This window comes from Bubalus kerabau, chromosome 2, assembly GCF_029407905.1.
Source record: "Bubalus kerabau isolate K-KA32 ecotype Philippines breed swamp buffalo chromosome 2, PCC_UOA_SB_1v2, whole genome shotgun sequence".
Classification (NCBI taxonomy): Eukaryota; Metazoa; Chordata; class Mammalia; order Artiodactyla; family Bovidae; genus Bubalus; species Bubalus kerabau.
Window position 1 is genome coordinate 42,707,344 of NC_073625.1, and position 19,322 is coordinate 42,726,665.

At 40.3% G+C, this 19,322-nt stretch overlaps 1 protein-coding gene and 1 long non-coding RNA gene across 2 annotated transcripts in view; one reads left to right on the plus strand and one right to left on the minus strand.

The window, feature by feature from the left end:
* Positions 1–19,322, plus strand: part of CSMD1 (CUB and Sushi multiple domains 1) — a 1,679,419-nt gene that overhangs the window by 1,267,062 nt on the left and 393,035 nt on the right. Inside the window, exons 12-16 of the mRNA XM_055567572.1 lie at positions 3,090–3,272; positions 5,093–5,419; positions 7,244–7,438; positions 10,537–10,675; positions 14,063–14,250. Of these exons, the coding sequence (XP_055423547.1) occupies positions 3,090–3,272; positions 5,093–5,419; positions 7,244–7,438; positions 10,537–10,675; positions 14,063–14,250 (1,032 nt within the window). The remainder of the gene's footprint in view (positions 1–3,089; positions 3,273–5,092; positions 5,420–7,243; positions 7,439–10,536; positions 10,676–14,062; positions 14,251–19,322) is intronic.
* On the minus strand, positions 6,981–9,175 carry LOC129643263 (uncharacterized). The gene is made up of 3 exons (XR_008710202.1): positions 9,066–9,175; positions 8,527–8,644; positions 6,981–8,016 (listed from the first exon to the last, which is right to left on the minus strand). It is a non-coding gene; the product is annotated as an uncharacterized LOC129643263 (long non-coding RNA).

Here is a 19,322-nt window from a genome sequence, read left to right on the forward strand (position 1 = left end):
ACATTTAGTAGAATAGTAATTTTCACAAAATTTATTCTTCCAACCCAGGAACATAGAATACCTCTCCATCTATTTACAGATCAATACAGAAAAACAAACAACCCAATTAAAAAGTGGGAAAATGACCTAAACAGACATTTCTCCAAACAAGACATACAGATGGCTAATAGACACATTAAAAGATGCTCAATATTGCTCATTATTAGAGAACTGCAAATCAAAACTACAATATCACCTTATACTGGTCAGAATGGCCATCATCAAAAAATCTGCAAACAATAAATTCTGGAGAGGGTGTGGAGAAAAGGGAACACTCTTGCACTGTTGGTAGAAATGTAAATTAGTACAGCTACTATGAAGAACACTGTGGATATTCCTTTAAAAAGATAGGAATAAAACTGCCATATGACCCGGCCACCCCACTACTATGTGTATACCCTGAGGAAACAAAAATTGAAAAAGATACAGATGTTAATTGCAGCTCTGTTTACAGCAACTAGGACATGGAAGCAACCTAGAAATCCATCAACAGATAATGGATAAAGAAGCTGTGGTACATATATACAATGGAATATTACTCAGTCATAAAAAGGAATTTGAATCATTTGAGTTAGTCCTAATGAGGTGGATGAACCTAGAGCCTATTATACAGAGTGAAGTAAGTTAGAAAGAGAAAAACAAATACTGTATACTAATGCACATATGTGGAATCTAGAAAGATGGTACTGACGAACCTATTTGCAGAGCAGCAGTGGAGACACAGATGTAGAGAACAAACTTATGGACTTGGCTTGGGGGAGGAAGGAAGGAGAAAGTGGGCTGTGTACAGAGAGTAACATGGAAAAATACATTACCATATGTAAAATAGATAGCCGATGGGAATTTGCTGTATGACTCAACGAACTCAAACTGGGTCTCTGTAACAACCTAGAGGGGTGGGATGGGGAAGGAGATGGGAGGGGGGTTCAAGTGGGAGGGGACATAGGTAAATCTATGGCTGATTCAACATCAAATCTATGTTGATGTTTGGTAGAAACCAACTCAATACTATAAAGCAATTATCTTTCAATGAAAAATGAATAAATTTAAAAAAATAAGGTATTTTCTGTTATAAACCACCAATCCAAATTGCCTTCAGTCAACGAAATTTGGTTCAAGGTAATCCAAGCATTAAATTCAAGTAGATCCATTCCTGCCTTTGTTCAGCTCAGGTTCATCCACTTGTACTCCAAGGCTGGTCCTTAAGGAAGAGTGTCCTCCAAGGCTTTCGTGGCCTGCATTGCATCCAGGAACATTTTAGCTCCCATTTAACTGATACTATTTAGGCCGTCCGGAGAAGGCGATGGCACCCCACTCCAGTACTCTTGCCTGGAAAAATCCCATGGATGGAGGAGCCTGGTGGGCTGCAGTCCATAGGGTCGCGAAGAGTCAGACACGACTGAGCGGCTTCACTTTCACTTTCATGCATTGGAGAAAGAAATGGCAACCCACTCCAGTGTTCTTGCCTGGAGAATCCCAGGGATGGGGGAGCCCGGTGGCCTGCCATCTATGGGGTCACACAGAGTCGGACACGACTGAAGCGACTTAGCAGCAGCAGCATTTAGGCCGTCTTTTTAATCTGATGGCCTGAGCCATCAGGACAGCATGATGAACTTGTTTGCACGAAGTGCCTGGTTTGGTTTAGTTTTGTGTTTCTTGTGCTAATTTGCTTCAAAAACAGATGGGCTGATATCCTACATGTTGAAGTTTCACCACCATTATATTACCAGCTGATTTCACCTCTCTGATACTCCTGAACACTCAGAAGTAGAGTTTCTTCTCTGGAGGAGAATAAGCCAGCTTTGGATTGATCTCTGAGCTTGGACAGGTTCCCCACCAGGCAGAAATGTACCTGAAAACCACCCAGAAATTCAGCTGAGTCACTTCCACAGACTTTCCAAACACTGAGACATCATCAGAAAGCATTTATGTTGCTACATCTGAATGTGCTGTTGCTCACAGCAAGACGACAAAGTGCAAACACATGAAGAATTCAGGAAGGACCCTGGACTGAGAGATGCATCTGTGAGCCAAGCACAGAGAAACCTCCCTGAGTTGTGGAAACTTATACTTCTTCTGCCTCCACTCCCAGCCCGGCAGAGGGTCTTCAGAACTTGTAATCGGATCATGTTGTGTATCATCTGAAAACCCTACAAAATCTTCCCACGGAAACCCCCTAGGCAGCTCTGGCCGAGCCCCTCCCTTCCTCTGCAGACCACCCCTTCCCCAGCATCCTCCTGCAGGTCCGGGCACCCTGGCCCATGTCTCCTTCATTATCTCACAAATTGTTACCGGTTCCCTCTATGTAATGTCAGCCCTGCGCGTGTGGGAATTTTGTCTTGTTTGTCCACTAACCTCTTTACCTAGAACAGAACCTGACGCATTGTTGGCCCTCAAGAAATATTTTTGTATGAATCAATGAACAAACATATTTCAGTTAATACATCCTGTATCATTAACATTTGTGACAGAGCAAAGTTGAAGTGTGTGTATAATTTGGTGCATTTGTATCCACATGTCATTACAATCATGTGCTAATGAAAAGAGCCTTGATTCCACATATTTTCTTTTCATCTGAAGACCATGAATATATTCATTTTGTTTCCTAAATGAGTTTTAACACCAATTTAAGGCAAAGAATATTCAAATGGATATATTGATTTAAATATTCAGTAGGGAATGAACCATCTTACTTGTGTGGTTTACATTAAAAAATACATCAATTAAAACAAAATCGATGTTTACATTTTAATGGCAGCAGTTATGGACAGCATGAAGAAAAGGTGTAGACCAGGAAGAACCATATATTAATCTTAACATTTGCATGGTCAACACATCTGTGTAGCTTTGTGTTTCCTTTGAAAGAAAAGTTAAACATTTTTCTCTAAAATTTGAAGTATATATTTTTTTCTGGCTTCTGCTAAATAAATATTAGATGAATTGAAACTGTTTATGGAAACAATGCAAAAGTCAACCACTGTTCACTTTCTAAGCTGTTGAAAACGTTCACCATGTTTTCTCAATGGTCCGCTCATCTGTCCTCCTTTCAGAAATTGAGAAGGGGGGCTGTGGGGACCCGGGCATCCCAGCCTACGGGAAGCGGACCGGCAGCAGCTTCCTCCATGGAGACACACTCACGTTCGAATGCCAGGCGGCCTTTGAGCTGGTGGGGGAGCGAGTCATCACGTGTCAGCAGAACAACCAGTGGTCTGGCAACAAGCCCAGCTGTGTATGTGAGTACTCTCCTGGCGGGGTCTGTTCCAAGCTGCCCTGGGGGTTGGGAGAGGAGCAGGGGATGCCCTGAGAGGGGGCGCAGCATTGACCAGAAGCACTCAGGGCTCCTCGAATGCAGCTCTTCTTTCTCCACTGACTTAAAACCAGTCAGTGATGTTCTTGCTACCAGATGGATACACTGTCGATGAGAGCTTTCCATGAGCAAGGTCCACAGAGCATCACATCCATCCAGAGGGGCTAATGCCAGCTCTGTCAGCCATCCGTCGACAGGGCCTGGGGTCTTTGCAACCCAATAATGTCCTGTGACGGCTTCCCTCAGTAGACTTCCCTGAGCTGTACAGTAGGTTCTCATTAGTTATCTATTGTATACATGGTATCAGTAGTGTGTGGGACTCCCCAAGTGGCTGAGTGGTAAAGAATCCCCCTGCCAGTGCAGGAGATGCAAGAGATGCAGGTTCCATCCCTGGGTTGGGAAGATCCCCTGGAGAAGGAAATGGCAACCCACTCCAGTATTCTTACCTGGAGAATCCCATGAACAGAGGAGCCTGGTGGGCTACAGTCCACAGGGTTGCAGAGCGGAACATGACTGAGCACACAACACATGATATCCTGCCACTGAAAACACAATTGTGAGCTTGAAGTGATGTCACTGCATTTCAATGGAAGAATTGCTTGCTTCCTCCTGTTTTTTGTCCTGTTTTTAGTTTATTTTTTTAAGGTTCTCATTAGTTGTTTATCTTATATATAATGTCAATAGGGTATATATGTCAACCCCAATCTCCCAATTCATCCAACTCCCTCTTCCAGCTTTGGTGTCAATGTTTGTTCTCTGTGTCTGCGTCTCTGTTTCTGCTTTGTAAATAAGATTGTCTGTACCAAGTTTTTTCAGATTCCACATGTGTCAATATACAGTATTTGTTTTTCTCTTTCTGACTTATGTCACTCTGTATAATGGTCTCTAGGTACCTTGTAAGTGATTTAACAAGTAGAAAAGAAGGACTACATAGCAGATTGAAAAACAGATTTTTTTTATAACTAAGTATAGCAATAACCTGGCAACATATAGAAATAATGTAAAATAATAAGCAAATCCACACCCTAGAAATAAGTCCAATAGATGCTCCCTCCCAAAGAATATGTATATAGACATATATAAAACATATATCTTACTGATTTCTCAGTACACATTAAGTAAATATTCCAAGAGACTTTTATATTATCCACCAGGATTTGGTCTGATTTTCCAAGTTGTTCTTTAATCATTGTTATCCTGTTAATGACTTAAAAAGTAATTTCAAAAAATGTGCTTTAAGGCACATGCAAAATGTAAAATGAAAAATAGGGAACTGATTAGAATCAACCTTGTTTTCTGGAAATTGTCCCTATGAAACCGGCATAATTTTTCATATTAATATTTGCTCTTCTGAAGGCAGAAAGTTATAACAAGAAATCTTAATATTTGCCACAAGTTTCAGAAACTTGACAGGGTTATTTTTGAATCAAGGGTACACTTGATTATGTATAGGCTGTGGTTGTTCTGTATGTTGAACTTAATCTGTTCACAACCCACAACAATCCCTGCTCAGAGAACTGAGATTCCCATATATGTTGAGGCCAAATAACATAAAAACAGAAGCTGGATTGTAACAAATTCAGTAGATACTCTCAAAATTAAAAAAAAAAAAAATGAAAAAGAAAAAGTTGAACCATCCTAGTTAACTGCTGGTATAGACTTCCTTCCCAGGTCCTTAGCACATAGCCAGATCTTCAGATGTGGACAAAACTGTTTGAAACTATTATTATCTGTGTGTCTTCACAGTTTCCTGTTTCTTCAACTTTACGGCATCATCAGGAATTATCCTCTCACCGAATTACCCAGAAGAGTACGGTAACAACATGAACTGCGTCTGGCTGATCATCTCTGAGCCGGGCAGCAGAATTCACCTCATCTTTAATGACTTTGACGTGGAGCCTCAGTTTGACTTCCTCGCAGTCAAAGATGACGGGATTTCAGACATAACTGTGCTGGGCACGTTCTCAGGCAACGAGGTGCCGTCCCAGCTGGCCAGCAGCGGGCACATCGTCCGTCTGGAGTTCCAGTCGGATCACTCCACCACCGGCCGAGGCTTCAACATCACCTACACCAGTAAGTGCATCCACACCCACCCCATGTCCAGGGTCTCTGCTGGCTCTACTCTGGGGTTTTATAGTCACAGTTCACAAAATTATAAAACATTATCCTAAGAACCTAAAAAAATACCCCACTCTGTTGTGGTGTCTTGGTCACTCACCCCTATAGTGAGGACTGGTTGCTCATATACTTCTCTCTCTCTGGTTTTCCTTCCATCCATCCATCCATCCACCCCTGTATCCTCCATGCAATAGAATAGAGTAGTGAAAAGCATTGAGGTATTTGGAGTCAGGAGTCATGGATTATATATAACACCTGCTAAATGTATGGACTGGGTCTTCTCAGGTGACCTAGTAGTAAAAAATCTGCTTGCAGTGTGGGTGACCCAATTTTGATTCCTGGGTTGGCAAGATCCCCTGGAGAAGGGAATGGCTACTTACTCCAATATTCTTGCCTGGAAAATCCCATGGACAGAGTAGCCGGGCAGACTACAGTCCAATGAGTTGCAAAAAGTTGGACACAACTGAGCAACTAAACAACAACTCGTATGTACTTAGTGAATTTTGATAATACAGCTAACTTTTCTTTGCTACAGACTCCTCATTTGATCATAGCTTATATTGAAGACCATCTGCTTAAATTGTACTGCTGAGGGCATAAAGTAAGATAATAATATTAAATAGGAGTTATAAGCTAAAATGTACTGACTGCCTCCTTCTCTTAGGTGATCTGCTTAGGATTTGACAGAAATTGTTTCATTTAACATTGTAGCAACTCTGGACTATAAGCTTCATCTTCCTCATTATGTAAATAAAGACAACTAGGCTCCGATAGTGGAGAAGGCAATGGCAACCCACTCCAGTACTCTTGCCTGGAAAATCCCATGGACGGAGGAGCCTGGAAGGCTGCAGTCCATGGGGTCATAAAGAGTCGGACATGACTGAGCGACTTCACTTTCACTTTTCACTTTCATGCATTGGAGAAGGAAATGGCAACCCACTCCAGTGTTCTTGCCTGGAGAATCCCAGGGACGGAGGAGCCTGGTGGGCTGCCGTCTATGGGGTCACACAGAGTAGGACATGTCTGAAGTGACTTTGCAGCCGCAGCAGCAGACTCTAATAGGGGCTTCCCAGATGACTCAGCAGTAAAGAATCTGTCTCCAATGCAGCAGACACAGGAGACTAGAGTTCAATCTCTGGATTGAGAAGGTCCCCTGGAGAAGGAAGCAGCAACCCACTCCAGAATTCTTTGCCTAGAAAACTCCATGGACAGAGGAGATTGGCGGGCTACATAAGGAAAAGGCAAAAGGATAAGGGGGTGGCAGAGAATGAGATGGTTAGATGGCATCACCAACTCAATGGACATGAATTTGAGCAAACTCTGGAAGACAGTGGAAGACAGAGGAGCCTGGAGGGCTGCAGTCCATGGGGCTGCAGAGAGTCAGGCACAACTTAGCAAATGAACCACAAAAAGGCTCGGATGACCAGAGTAATCTTCCCAGGGATGGGTAGTAAGCACATGAGCTGGGATGCTAACCTAGATGTGCCAGAACCAAAATCCTTTTCTGTCACCTATGTATCTCATCTCCATTTTTCTTAGTGAAAAGGTGCCTTCCAATTTTGGGAAGCTGTGTGGATGATAATGAGGTCTATCTACCCATCTCTCTCCTTCTGTCTCTCTAGGTATCAATATTCTGTTTATTGAATGTATTTATCTATCTCTGAAAAATAGCTAAAACTGCTTTATAAGTGGTTCTGCTTTCTTTTTTAATACTCAAGATTAATATTCAAGTGTTTGTTTTTTTTTCCTCCGATTTTTTTTTTTTTTTTTTCTTTTCAGCATTTGGTCAAAATGAGTGTCATGATCCTGGCATCCCCATAAACGGACGGCGTTTTGGTGACAGGTTCCTGCTGGGAAGCTCGGTCTCTTTCCACTGTGATGATGGCTTTGTCAAAACCCAGGGCTCAGAGTCCATCACCTGCATCCTTCAGGATGGGAACGTGGTCTGGAGCTCCACCGTCCCCCGCTGTGAAGGTGTGGGCCCCTCCCGTCTGCCTCTTACCTTCCTCCGAAAGGGGGCGTCTGACAGAAAACAAATGAGCAAACAGACAACACTGGTTCCCTAAGGCTGCCACAGCCGAGTACCACCAAGTAGTGACTTTGTCAGCAGGAGTTAGCGTCTCATGGTCCTGGAGGCAGGAAGTCCAAGGTCCAGGTGTCAGCAGGGCAGGCTCTGAGGGGGGAGATGTTCCAGGCCCCTCTCCTGGCTTCTGGGGCTTTGCTTGTCTTGGCTTGTAGAAGCAGCATCCACACATTCTCCCTGTGAGAATGTGTCTCTGTCCCAAGTCCCCTCCTTCTAAGGACACCCATCATATTGGACTAGGGCCTGCTCGAATGCCCTCGTCTTGACTAACCGCGTCTGCAGTAACTTTTCTTCCAAATATGGTCTCATTTTAAGATGCTGGGATTAGGAATCCAAAGTATTATCTGGGGGGAGTGTAATTAATCCTCTGCAAACAGCATCATTTTTAGTTGACTGTTTTGTTGCCCTTGGTGTAACTGACATATATACAGCCTAACTAATTTTCTTCTTGACATTTCACTCTAGTTACCTGTGTAGGAAAACCAAAGGGGAAAGAATTGAGAAGGGTATTACTTTTAATGTATATTCAGGCAGGGGAATATTTACTTATGATATATACTCAAACCCCTCTTATCAGAATTGCCCGTGCATAATGAGCTAAGAAAGCTTAATAAAAGTATCGCTCATAAATACCAAGGAAATGAAGATCTTTTTAAAGAGTACAAATTTTAGAGCAGCTTTAGATTCACAGCAAAATTGAAGGGAAGGTACAGAGATGTCCTGCCCTCTTATATGCACAGCCTCCCCCATCAGCAGGGTCCTCGATCAGGTGGTGCATTTGTTATAACTGATGAACCTACAGGGATGAGTCGTCATCACTCAGAGTCCACAGCTCACTCTCGTGATTGTCCATTTGCTGGGCTTGGGCCAATGTATATCACAGTGTATCCACCACCGTGGTGACCTACAGGGTATTGTAACTGTCCTAAAATCCCCCAGCTCCACTCATCCACCCCCACCCCGCCCCATGCTTACTCACCAGTGTTGGGAGCAGGGTTATGCTTCCCCACCTTGCCCTGTCCCCAGCCCTGCCTCCAGAGTCATTTCTCATTGTTTCAAGGACCAGCATTATCTTCAGTCATCATTGGCTGACCCTCCTAAATTTACAGAAAGATGTTCTCATTTCTGCAGTTTCACAAATTGTTAAGACAATTTGGTGGACTATCAGCACCACTGCAGGGTGAACACTTGATCAGCTGAAGAGCAAGAAACCCACAGTAGGAGTTTCCTTTTTGTTTATTTTTTACTGCTTTTTCAAATTATGAGTTTTTTTTAAATAGTTTAAATTTTATTAGTGTTAATAACTGAATAGGTCATTATCCTTTATAAATCAGTAATCTTAGAATCAGGATTCTAAAATAAATGGTATGAATACTGGGGCAGGACTTCTTACTGCTTGAGGAAGTGTATTGCTACTAACTTTGAGGTGTGACTTATTTTATGAGAAAGAATCTCAAAACAAGCAATACTCTCTAATCTCTGTTCTCTCTGCCACATTCTTGCTGTGGGTGTGCTCACCTGCAGTAGGTGGTGTGAAGATGGGTCTAAGCTTCAGGGCCAGCATGTTCCTTTGCAGTCAAGGGAATAAAGGGGCATCAGTCAGCAGTGGTGAGAAATCCCATAGAGTCAAACAAAAGGAGACAGTATCACTTTAAATGTGAGTGGCAGTTCTCTCCTTGTTTGGAAGGGAACTTCTGATGAAGTTCAAGGCAAACCCCAGGGATGGGTTGTTAACAACAATAGCAAAGCCCCTAAACACAGACGACTGTGTGAGTGCTTAGTTACTTAGTCATGTCCGACTCTCTGAGACCCCATGGACTGTAGCCCACCAGGCTCCTCTGTCCTTGGGATTTCCCAGGCAAGGATACTAGAATGGGTTGCCATTTCCTGCTCCAGAGGACCTTCCCAACCCAGGGATCTAACCCATTGGCAGGAGGATTCTTTACTATTAGTGCCAGCTGGGAATCCCAAACACAGACTGGTTAATGGTGAAAGAGATTGTTAAAGTTTACTTGTACTGAGAAACTCAGTTGCTGACAGAAAGATATTTCTGTCTTTGTTTTACACCTAACCAGCTTTTATTCTTCTGTTCAATTCAGTGTCATTAAAAAACACAAGTTACCTTGAGTGAAAAATGACTGTACAAGAGTACATCTCTATGGCAACAACTTTTAAAGTTCAAAGAAAATTGGAGATTTCCTGGCAAAATATAAATTACCCAAAGTGATCCAATGAAAAGTGCAAAATGTGAATAAAAAAGTACTATAAAAGAGATTTGAAAGAAAAAGAATTTAGTAAATTATATGTGGCAAATTACTTTAATAAAATGAACATAGCTTGAAGTGAATCAACACATACACATATTTTAAAATATGCACACTCTGCGGAATATTTTGATTGTAGATGCCAGGTAATTAAGTCTGTCAGCAGACTCTTGTTGACATGAATACACGTAAGATATGAGTATTGGTGGTATCCCTGCCTTGTGACTCTGTTGTGATGATTGAACGTGATAATTCCTGGGAGGTGTTTGGCACTGACCACTCTCTCAGACTGTGCCATTACTACCATGTTTAGGTGAAAAGAACTTTGCTGAAGGCTGATGATAAATGCCCAGGTGTGAAATATACGTGCTCTGATTTCAATATTCTCAGTTTACTTGGAAATAACTGGTGGCTCAGATGGTAAAGAATCCATTGTTAATGCAGGAGACCTGAGTTTGATCCCTGGGTTGGGAAGATCCCCTGAAGTAGGGAATGGCAGCCCACCCCAGTATTCTTGCCTGGAGAATCCCATTAACAGAGGAGCCTAGCAGGCTACAGTCCATGGGATCACAGAGTCGGACATGACTGAGCCACTAACAAACTTTCAACCTTTGCTTGAATACTAGAAACCATCAAGTCTATGAACTCAGGAATGAATCCCTGCTGTTTTTGAGGTGTTGCTATGGTACATAATTTGACCTTCTGACCCCTGCATCATTTTTCAGCACCATGTGGAGGACATCTGACAGCTTCAAGTGGAGTGATTTTGCCCCCAGGATGGCCAGGGTATTACAAAGATTCCTTAAATTGTGAATGGATAATTGAAGCAAAACCAGGACACTCTATCAAAATCACTTTTGATAGGTAAGAAAAAACTTTGCTTTCCTTAATTTGGACCTGATGACCCATGAATACCCAGCATTTTTATTTAAATGGATCTTAAGTCTTTAGAAAGATGACAGTTTTCCACCTTTGGTTCCCCTAAAGGAGTTCATTTAGAACAGGTGTTTGCTCAGTAAGTTCTGTTCTTCTCTGTTTTGTCCTCTAAGCCCACAGTTAAGGCACCTCTGCAGACGTGCTTGAGGGTGTGGTGGCCCCAGACAGCATTCCCAGTGTTCACAGTCGCTGGCCCTTGTGTCCAGTTCTGTACTTGGGACCTGAGGGTGGAATAAATTCTGCTTGGTGTTTTATTGCAAATGGAGCCCTTTGACCCTTAGGGGTTTGCAGAGCACAAAAGAATAGCTCTGTGGCTTTCGAAGTGGCTCTGGGAAACTGAAACGTGGTCTGGGTTGCAGAGTTGATAGCAGACTGCACGCAACAGATTTCTTGCCTTTTAATTAGCCATGAGTGGTTCCGTCACTGGAGTGCTGCTCGGCTTGGCTGTTGGATAATGCATTTGATAATCTAAAAAAGAAGAAGCATGCTATTTGAATTCTCCATGATAAAACATTGTCCAGATTGTCTCAACCATTGATTTTAAAATCAAGAACCTAAAAATGCTATAGAATGGACCCAAATGCTTTAAAATCCAAGGAAGCATCTTTGTTTAGTGTTTCAAGGTTAATATCTGAGCAAACTGAGCTCTCTCCAGCAATGAGCTTCCTAAGCAGACTGAGTTTAGGGTTCTAGTATTCAGAATATTACAATGTCTCAAGACAGATATACCTTATGACATTATTTTCTACACTAATTTCCTAATACTCAATGATAGCATCCATAAAGGAGAGGTTTTTAGCAGGAATTGTATTATCACTTAGTAACTGTTTATATTTGAAGTTATTATTGGCATTATTATATCTGATGGGATAATTACGACTTCAGTAGGATAATCTCTCAGAAGAAAAGAAAAAAAATGGTCTATGTATTCCTTATATTGGAGAATGGATTCTGGCATATAATCTTAGTCAATGGAAAAAAAGAACTTTATAAATATTAAATAAATTGAACAGTTTAAATAAATTGTATAGTTTCTTACTATAATTTTTTATACTTTCTAGTATTGAGAGGGGGAAAAAGCAGACACACACCCTGATTTCCAGCAACACATCACATTTAACTCATTTAGTAAAAGTTGTAATTTCACATTCTGGTTTGGCACAATTTATTAATGTTCCATTTTCAGTTGCTGAAAAGAAAATACTCATAATTTTTCTCAATCTTGTCTTTTCTATATTATTGGACTGTGGTATTTGCTAAATTCCAGTATTTTGGATATTTTTAGACACTTGTGATTTTTTTTTACCCTGTACTTTGCACACAGTCTTCTAAAGATTACTTGCATAGTGCTTAGGTTTATAACTTGAGCTGTGGGCTGGCATCCTAATAAAGAGCGTGTTTATACAAACAGTTTTAAATTCCACACTGAGGGTATTGTTATGCAGTGTGTGCTGGGTTGCCAGATGATGGAAATCATTTACATTTCTCTTTCTGAAGTTGCCCTGGAGATCATCCAGCTGCTGAGGTTTGCCCTCTTATCTGTCCTGGCTGTCTCTCAAGATGAAAGTTGTGAAAACTTCAGGGCAGATACTGCACATGAGATTTATCCCATGCTCATCTAGGCTTCTTGAATGTAAACTCGGATAAACTGTGAAGCCAAAGACACTTTAGAGAACATTTTTAATAGTAAAATGCAAAGCTGCCCTCTCTCCCCACCCCCAAATGCCTGGCCTCTGACCATATTCTGACCTAGCCACATGCTACACCAATTGGTTGAATTCCTCTTTGAGGAAGATGAAGGGTCAGGGACCATTCTAAGTTAGTTGCACGAATATATTATTATTATGCATTCACACAAAGAAAGGGCTTCTCAGATGGCGCTGGTGGTAAAGAACTGGTCTGCCAGTGCAGGAGACACCAGAGACATGGGCTCCATCCCTGAGCTGGGAAGATCCCCTGGAGGAGGGTGAGGAACCCAGTCCAATATTCTTGCCTGGAGAATCCCATGGCAGAGGTGCGTGGTGGACTACAGTCCATAGGGTCGCAAAGAGTCAGACAGGACTGAGTAACTATACACAAACACACACAAGGAAAAGTGTGTGATTTAATGATCACACACAGGGTCCTTTGATTTCATCTTTTTTCATTGCTTTGTGCTAGGGGCCTAAGATGGCCACTCTGTCCCTTCTTTTTCCTCCCTGCCAGCACCATGCAATGCCCACCCCAGGGTCCATGGCACAGGCTTCCCCCAAATTCCCTGATCACTGAGTGTATCAGAGGCTCCTGCAGTGAGCTGCTCCCTGGGGACCACGCCAGACCCTTTGAAAGCCGGTTAGCTCAGACGGGCCCATTTACACAATTATCTCAGGGTCTGGAATGGCACCTCCGCTGTATCTGAGAGCACCCAAGTGGCTGCAGCTGTGTATGAGCATAACACCAGACCAGGTTCTCTGGAGGCATAAGTCCTTCCAGGAAGGGACATCAGGCACTTCTTGGCAGCTGTTCTAACTTTCTCAAATCACTGAGGTAGCATTTGCTTCCTGAAGCCCAGTGTCCTTCCACCGTCACACCGGAGCCAGTGCAGATTTACTGATCCCCAGGTTGACCATATTCTTCTACTTTTCTGTCTATTCATTCTATTATTTTTGAGAGCTTGATATTGAAACTCCAACTAAAAATCTTAATTTATCAGCTTAATAAAACAAGTATAATATATAGTGGAACTATTATATATGTGATGTTATTCTGTGTTTTCCAAGTCTCCAAGTATGTTATCATACTTTCATAATTAAAAACATTAATAAAAGAAAAAAGAGAGTTACTGCAGCTTTAAAAGGCACAGGGTTCTTTATTCCAGGAAAAGTATTTAAAGTAGCGTCATATTTGATTTACCTCTTTCCTTTAGGAGATCATGTCACTTCAATATGCTCATTTTAAGAAATCTGTAATCATGTTATACTGGGGATCATGAAAAAACAGTTTGAAAATGCATCTTGGTTGACTTTCACTGATTGTTGATTCTCTATCTACTGGCTCACAGTATTTGTATTTTAAAGCTGAATGACTCCCCCCCCACCACCACATTTGTGATATTACTGGACAGAGTATTCAGTCATGGGGAGGGCTGTGGGAGTGAACAGAAGTTAGTAATGACGTTAGATACCACATGTGCCAGAGTCTAAGAGTGCATGTGTATCTGGATCTATTTACTTCTCTTGCTGTACCTGGGTTTTCACTCAGTGAATAAAGACACAGGATGCCTGTAAGTTAGCTCTGCCCTGCATTTCTCTTCTCACTGGACACATTTGCCCGCAGATTCCAAACAGAAGTCAACTACGACACTCTGGAGGTCAGAGATGGGTCGGCCAGCTCATCCCCACTGATCGGGGAGTACCACGGCACACAGGCACCGCAATTCCTCATCAGCACGGGAAACTTCATGTACCTTCTGTTCAGCACAGACAATAGCCGGTCCAGCGTGGGATTCCTGATTCGCTATGAGAGTAAGTGGTCCCCATGTCAGGGCCCTGCCCTATTGCTGGGTGGAACTCAGCACATGAGGTCTCGCTGAGTCACGTGGCAGGAGACTTGCTGGTTCCCACTTCTTTCCACACTGCACTGCACAATCCCCAGGACTTTCTCTGTGAAGGACAGAACGCCTTGGTGATTTTTAATTCACAACTCAAAAAGAAGACACAGTGATTTATTATAAAATAAGATAATAAAATCATTAAAACAATGAAATACATTCATTTACTTCAGAATGTAATATACTAATAAATTTCTCTATTATAAAGTATACCTACTGGCCAAATGAGGTACACAAAATATCACTAAAATTATGCATCCTAAGCAATATTTTTTGCTAGAAAAATGGTTAGGGCAGTCCTGGTACTTATTTGTGATTATGTATATGCCCATTTCACCAGGTAGAGAGCGTGGAACTAAGAGAGAAGGAGAGAAAGCCCAGCTGAACTGTCACTAAATGACAAAAAGCTGCTATCAGTAATATCAACTACTATCAAAAACATTTAAGAACAATGATTATAAATATTTAAACACAATTGCTAAACTATCACAATGCAGTGTGTTCTGTAAAGTAACCCCAGTTTCCTTCCTGTTGTGGTTTTCATCCATCCATCCAAGTTTGGCTCTTCACTTTAGCTTCTCACATCCTGTCCTTCTGAAGTGGAGTGGAGTGGGACTGAGCTTGGGATGTTTTTCTGATGCTAGTCAGCACTTCCCTTCTCTGAAAAATCTTCACATCCAGAATAGGATGAAAAAGATGAATGGGAGCAGGTCAGTATGGAATCCAGTGCAGGAATACATGCTTGCTTTCTTCTTCTTCTTTTTTTTTTTTTAACAATGTTTTAGAGTCTTTCCTAAAATACATTAAATGAACTTTTAATGTGTAAAAGCACAGGTAATTTTATAAATGTATGAAAGGGCCATATCTCACTTGCTGAATTTTTAGTCTTTTTTTCTTTCCTTGCCTTCCTTTCCTGACATATTACACTTCTACTCATGTTAATCTTTCCCAATCTTCACTCCAAAGAAAAGTGATGACTTAAAGGACATTAAAAAGTAATGAAATGCAAAAGGTTCTCCTTCTTAAAATATACTTCAAGTTTTAAAAAAAAATGTAAATTTGATATAAGTGCTATATATATGAAGCATATCTAATAATTACTAAATGAAGCTTTAAAGTATAAAAACACATGTAATTTTATAAATGTATGAAAGGTCCATATCTCACTTGCTGAATTTTTAATCTTTTTTCTTTTCTTGCCTTCCTTTCCTGACATCACCCACTGCTACTCATGTTAATCTTGCCCAAACCCTTTCTAATAACTAAAATTAAAAACTTGTGCACATTTTTCTGTTTGACAGTCTCATCTATATAATTATATGCAAACATATATATGCAAATAAACATGTAAGGTTATATGTACGTTTTGACTAATATGAAATTATATTGTATTCATATTCTGATAATAAGAAATTGTTAGTGGTTTAAAGAATAATTTTATATTTAATTAAAATTATTATATAAGCTTCATATATATATAATTTATTATATTTTTTTAATACTTGAGGAGATAACAGTTGAAAACTTCCCTAAAATGGAAAAGGAAATAATCACCCAAGTCCAAGAAACCCAGAGAGTTCCAAACAAGATAAACCCAAGGCGAAACACCCCAAGACACATATTAATCAAATTAACAAAGATCAAACATAAAGAACAAATATTAAAAGCAGCAAGGGAAAAACAACAAATAACACACAAGGGGATTCCCATAAGGATAACAGCTGATTTTTTTCAATAGAAAGTCTTCAGGCCAGGAGGGAATGGCAGGACATACTTAATAAAGTGATGAAAGAAAATAACATACAGCCCAGATTTCTGTACCCAGCAAGGATCTCATTCAAATGTGAAGGAGAAATCAAAAGCTTTACAGACAAGCAAAAGCTGAGAGAATTCAGCACCACCAAACCAGCTCTCCAACAAATGCTAAAGGATCTTCTCTAGACAGGAAATGCAGAAAGGCTGTATAAATTTGAACCCAAAACAATAAAGTAAATGGCAACAGGATCATACTTATCAATAATTACCTTAAATGTAAATGGGTTGAATGCCCCAACCAAAAGACAAAGACTGGCTGAATGGATACCAAAGTAAGACCCCTATATATGTCATCTACAAGAGACCCACCTCGAAACAAGGGACACATACAGACTGAAAATGAAGGTCTGGAAAAAGATATTCCACACAAATAGAGACCAAAAGAAAGCAGCAGTAGCAATACTCATATCAGATAAAATAGACTTTAAAACAAAGGCTGTGAAAAGAGACAAAGAAAGACACTACATAATGATCAAAGGATCAATCCAAGAAGAAGATATAACAATTATAAATATATATGCACCAATATAGGAGCACCACATGTAAGACAAATGCTAACAAGTATGAAAGGGGAAATTAACAATAACACAATAATAGTGGAAGACTTTAATACCCCACTCACACCTATAGATAGATCAACTAAACAGAAAATTAACAAGGAAACACAAACTTTAAAAGATACAATAGACCAGTTAGACCTAATTAATATTTATAGGACATTTCACCCCAAAACAATGAATTTCACCTTTTTCTCAAGTGCACACGGAACCTTCTCCAGGATAGATCACATCCTGGGCCATAAATCTAGCCTTGGTAAATGTAAAAAATTTGAAATCATTCCAAGCATCTTTTCTGACCACAGCGAAGTAAGATTAGATCTCAATTACAGGAGAAAAACTATTAAAAATATAAACATTGGAGGCTGAACAACACGCTGCTGAATAACCAACAAATCACAGAAGAAATCAAAATATTCATAAAAATGAATGAAAATGAAAACACAACAACCCAAAACCTGTTGGACGCTGTAAAAGCAGTGCTAAGGGGAAGGATCATAGCAACACAGGCATATCTCAAGAAACAAGAAAAAAAAAAGTCAAGTAAATAACCTAACTCTATACCTAAAGTGGAGAAGGCAATTGCACCCCACTCCAGTACTCTTGCCTTGAAAATCCCATGGACGGAGGAGCCTGGTAAGCTGCAGTCCATGGGGTCGTGAAGAGTCGGACATGACTGAGCGACTTCCCTTTCACTTTTCACTTTCATGCATTGGAGAAGGAAATGGCAACCCACTCCAGTGTTCTTGCCTGGAGAATCCCAGGGACGGAGGAGCCTGGTGGGCTGCCGTCTATGGGGTCACACAGAGTCGGACACGACTGCAGCGATTTAGCAGCAGCAGCAGCATACCTAAAGCAACTAGAAAAGGAAGAAATGAAGAACCCCAGGGTTAGTAGAAGAAAAGAAATCTTAAAAATTAGGGGAGAAAGAAATGCAAAAGAAACAAAAGAGACCACAGCAAAAATCAACAAAGCCAAAAGGTGGTTCTTTGAGAGGATAAATAAAATTGACAAATGACTAGCCAGACTCATCAAGAAACAAAGGGAGAAAAATCAAATCAATAAAATTAGAAATGAAAATGGAGAGATCACAATAGACAACACAGAAATACAAAGGATCATAAGAGACTACTATCAGCAATTATATGCCAATAAAATGGACAACTTGGAAGAAATGGACAAATTCTTAGAAAAGTACAACTTTCCAAAACTGAACCAGGAAGAAATAGAAGATCTTAACAGACCCATCACAAGCAAGGAAATTGAAACCGTAATCAGAAATCTTCCAGCAAACAAAAGCCCAGGTCCAGACAGCTTCACAGCTGAATTCTACCAAAAATTTAAAGAAGAGCTAACACTTATCCTACTCAAACTCTTCCAGAAAATTTCAGAGGAAGGTAAACTTCCAAACTCATTCTATGAGGCCACCATCACCCTAATACTGAAACCAGACAAAGATGCCACAAAAAAAGAAAACTACAGGCCAGTATTAGATGCAAAAATCCTTAACAAAATTCTAGCAATCAGAATCCAACAATACATTAAAAAGATCATACATCATGACCAAGTAGGCTTTATCCCAGGGATGCAAGGATTCTTCAATATTCTCAAATCAATCAATGTAATACACCACATTAACAAATTGAAAAATAAAAGCCATATGATTATCTCAATAGATGCAGAGAAAGCCTTTGACAAAATTCAACATCCATTTATGACGAAAACCCTCCAGAAAGCAGGAATAGAAGAACATACCTCAATATAATAAAAGCTATATCTGACAAGCCCACAGCAAACATTATCTTCAATGGTGAAAAATTAAAAGCATTTCCCCTAAAGTCAGGAACAAGACAAGACTCTCACCACTACTATTCAACATAGTTTTGGAAGTTTTGTCCACAGTTATCAGAGCAGAAAAAGAAACAAAAGGAATCCAGATTGGAAAAGAAGAAGTAAAACTCTCACTGTTTGCACATGAGACTGTTGTAACATGATCCTCTACATAGAAAACCCTAAAGACTCCACCAGAAAATTACTAGAACTAATCAATGAATATAGTAAACTGGCAGGATATAAAATCAACACACAGAAATTCCTTGCATTCCTATACACTAATAATTAGAAAATATAAAAAGAAATTAAGGAAACAATTCCATTCACCATTGCAACGAAAAGAATAAAATACTTAGGAATATATCTACCTAAAGAAACAAAAGACCTATATATAGAAAACTATAAAACACTGGTGAAAGAAATCAAAGAGGACAGTAATAGATGGAGAAATATACCGTGTTCATGGATTGGAAGAATGAATATAGTGAAAATGAGTATACTCCCCAAAGCAGTCTATAGATTCAATGCAATCCCTATCAAGCTACCAACAGTATTTTTCAGAGAACTAGAAAAATAATTTCACTATTTGTATGGAAATACAAAAAACCTCAAATAGCCAAAGTAATCTTAAGAAAGAAGAATGGGACTGGAGGAATCAACCTGCCTGACTTCAGGCTCTACTACAAAGCCACAGTCATCAAGACAGTATGGTACTGGCACAAAGACAGAAACATAGATCAATGGAACAAAATAGAAAGCCCGGAGATAAATCCACATACTA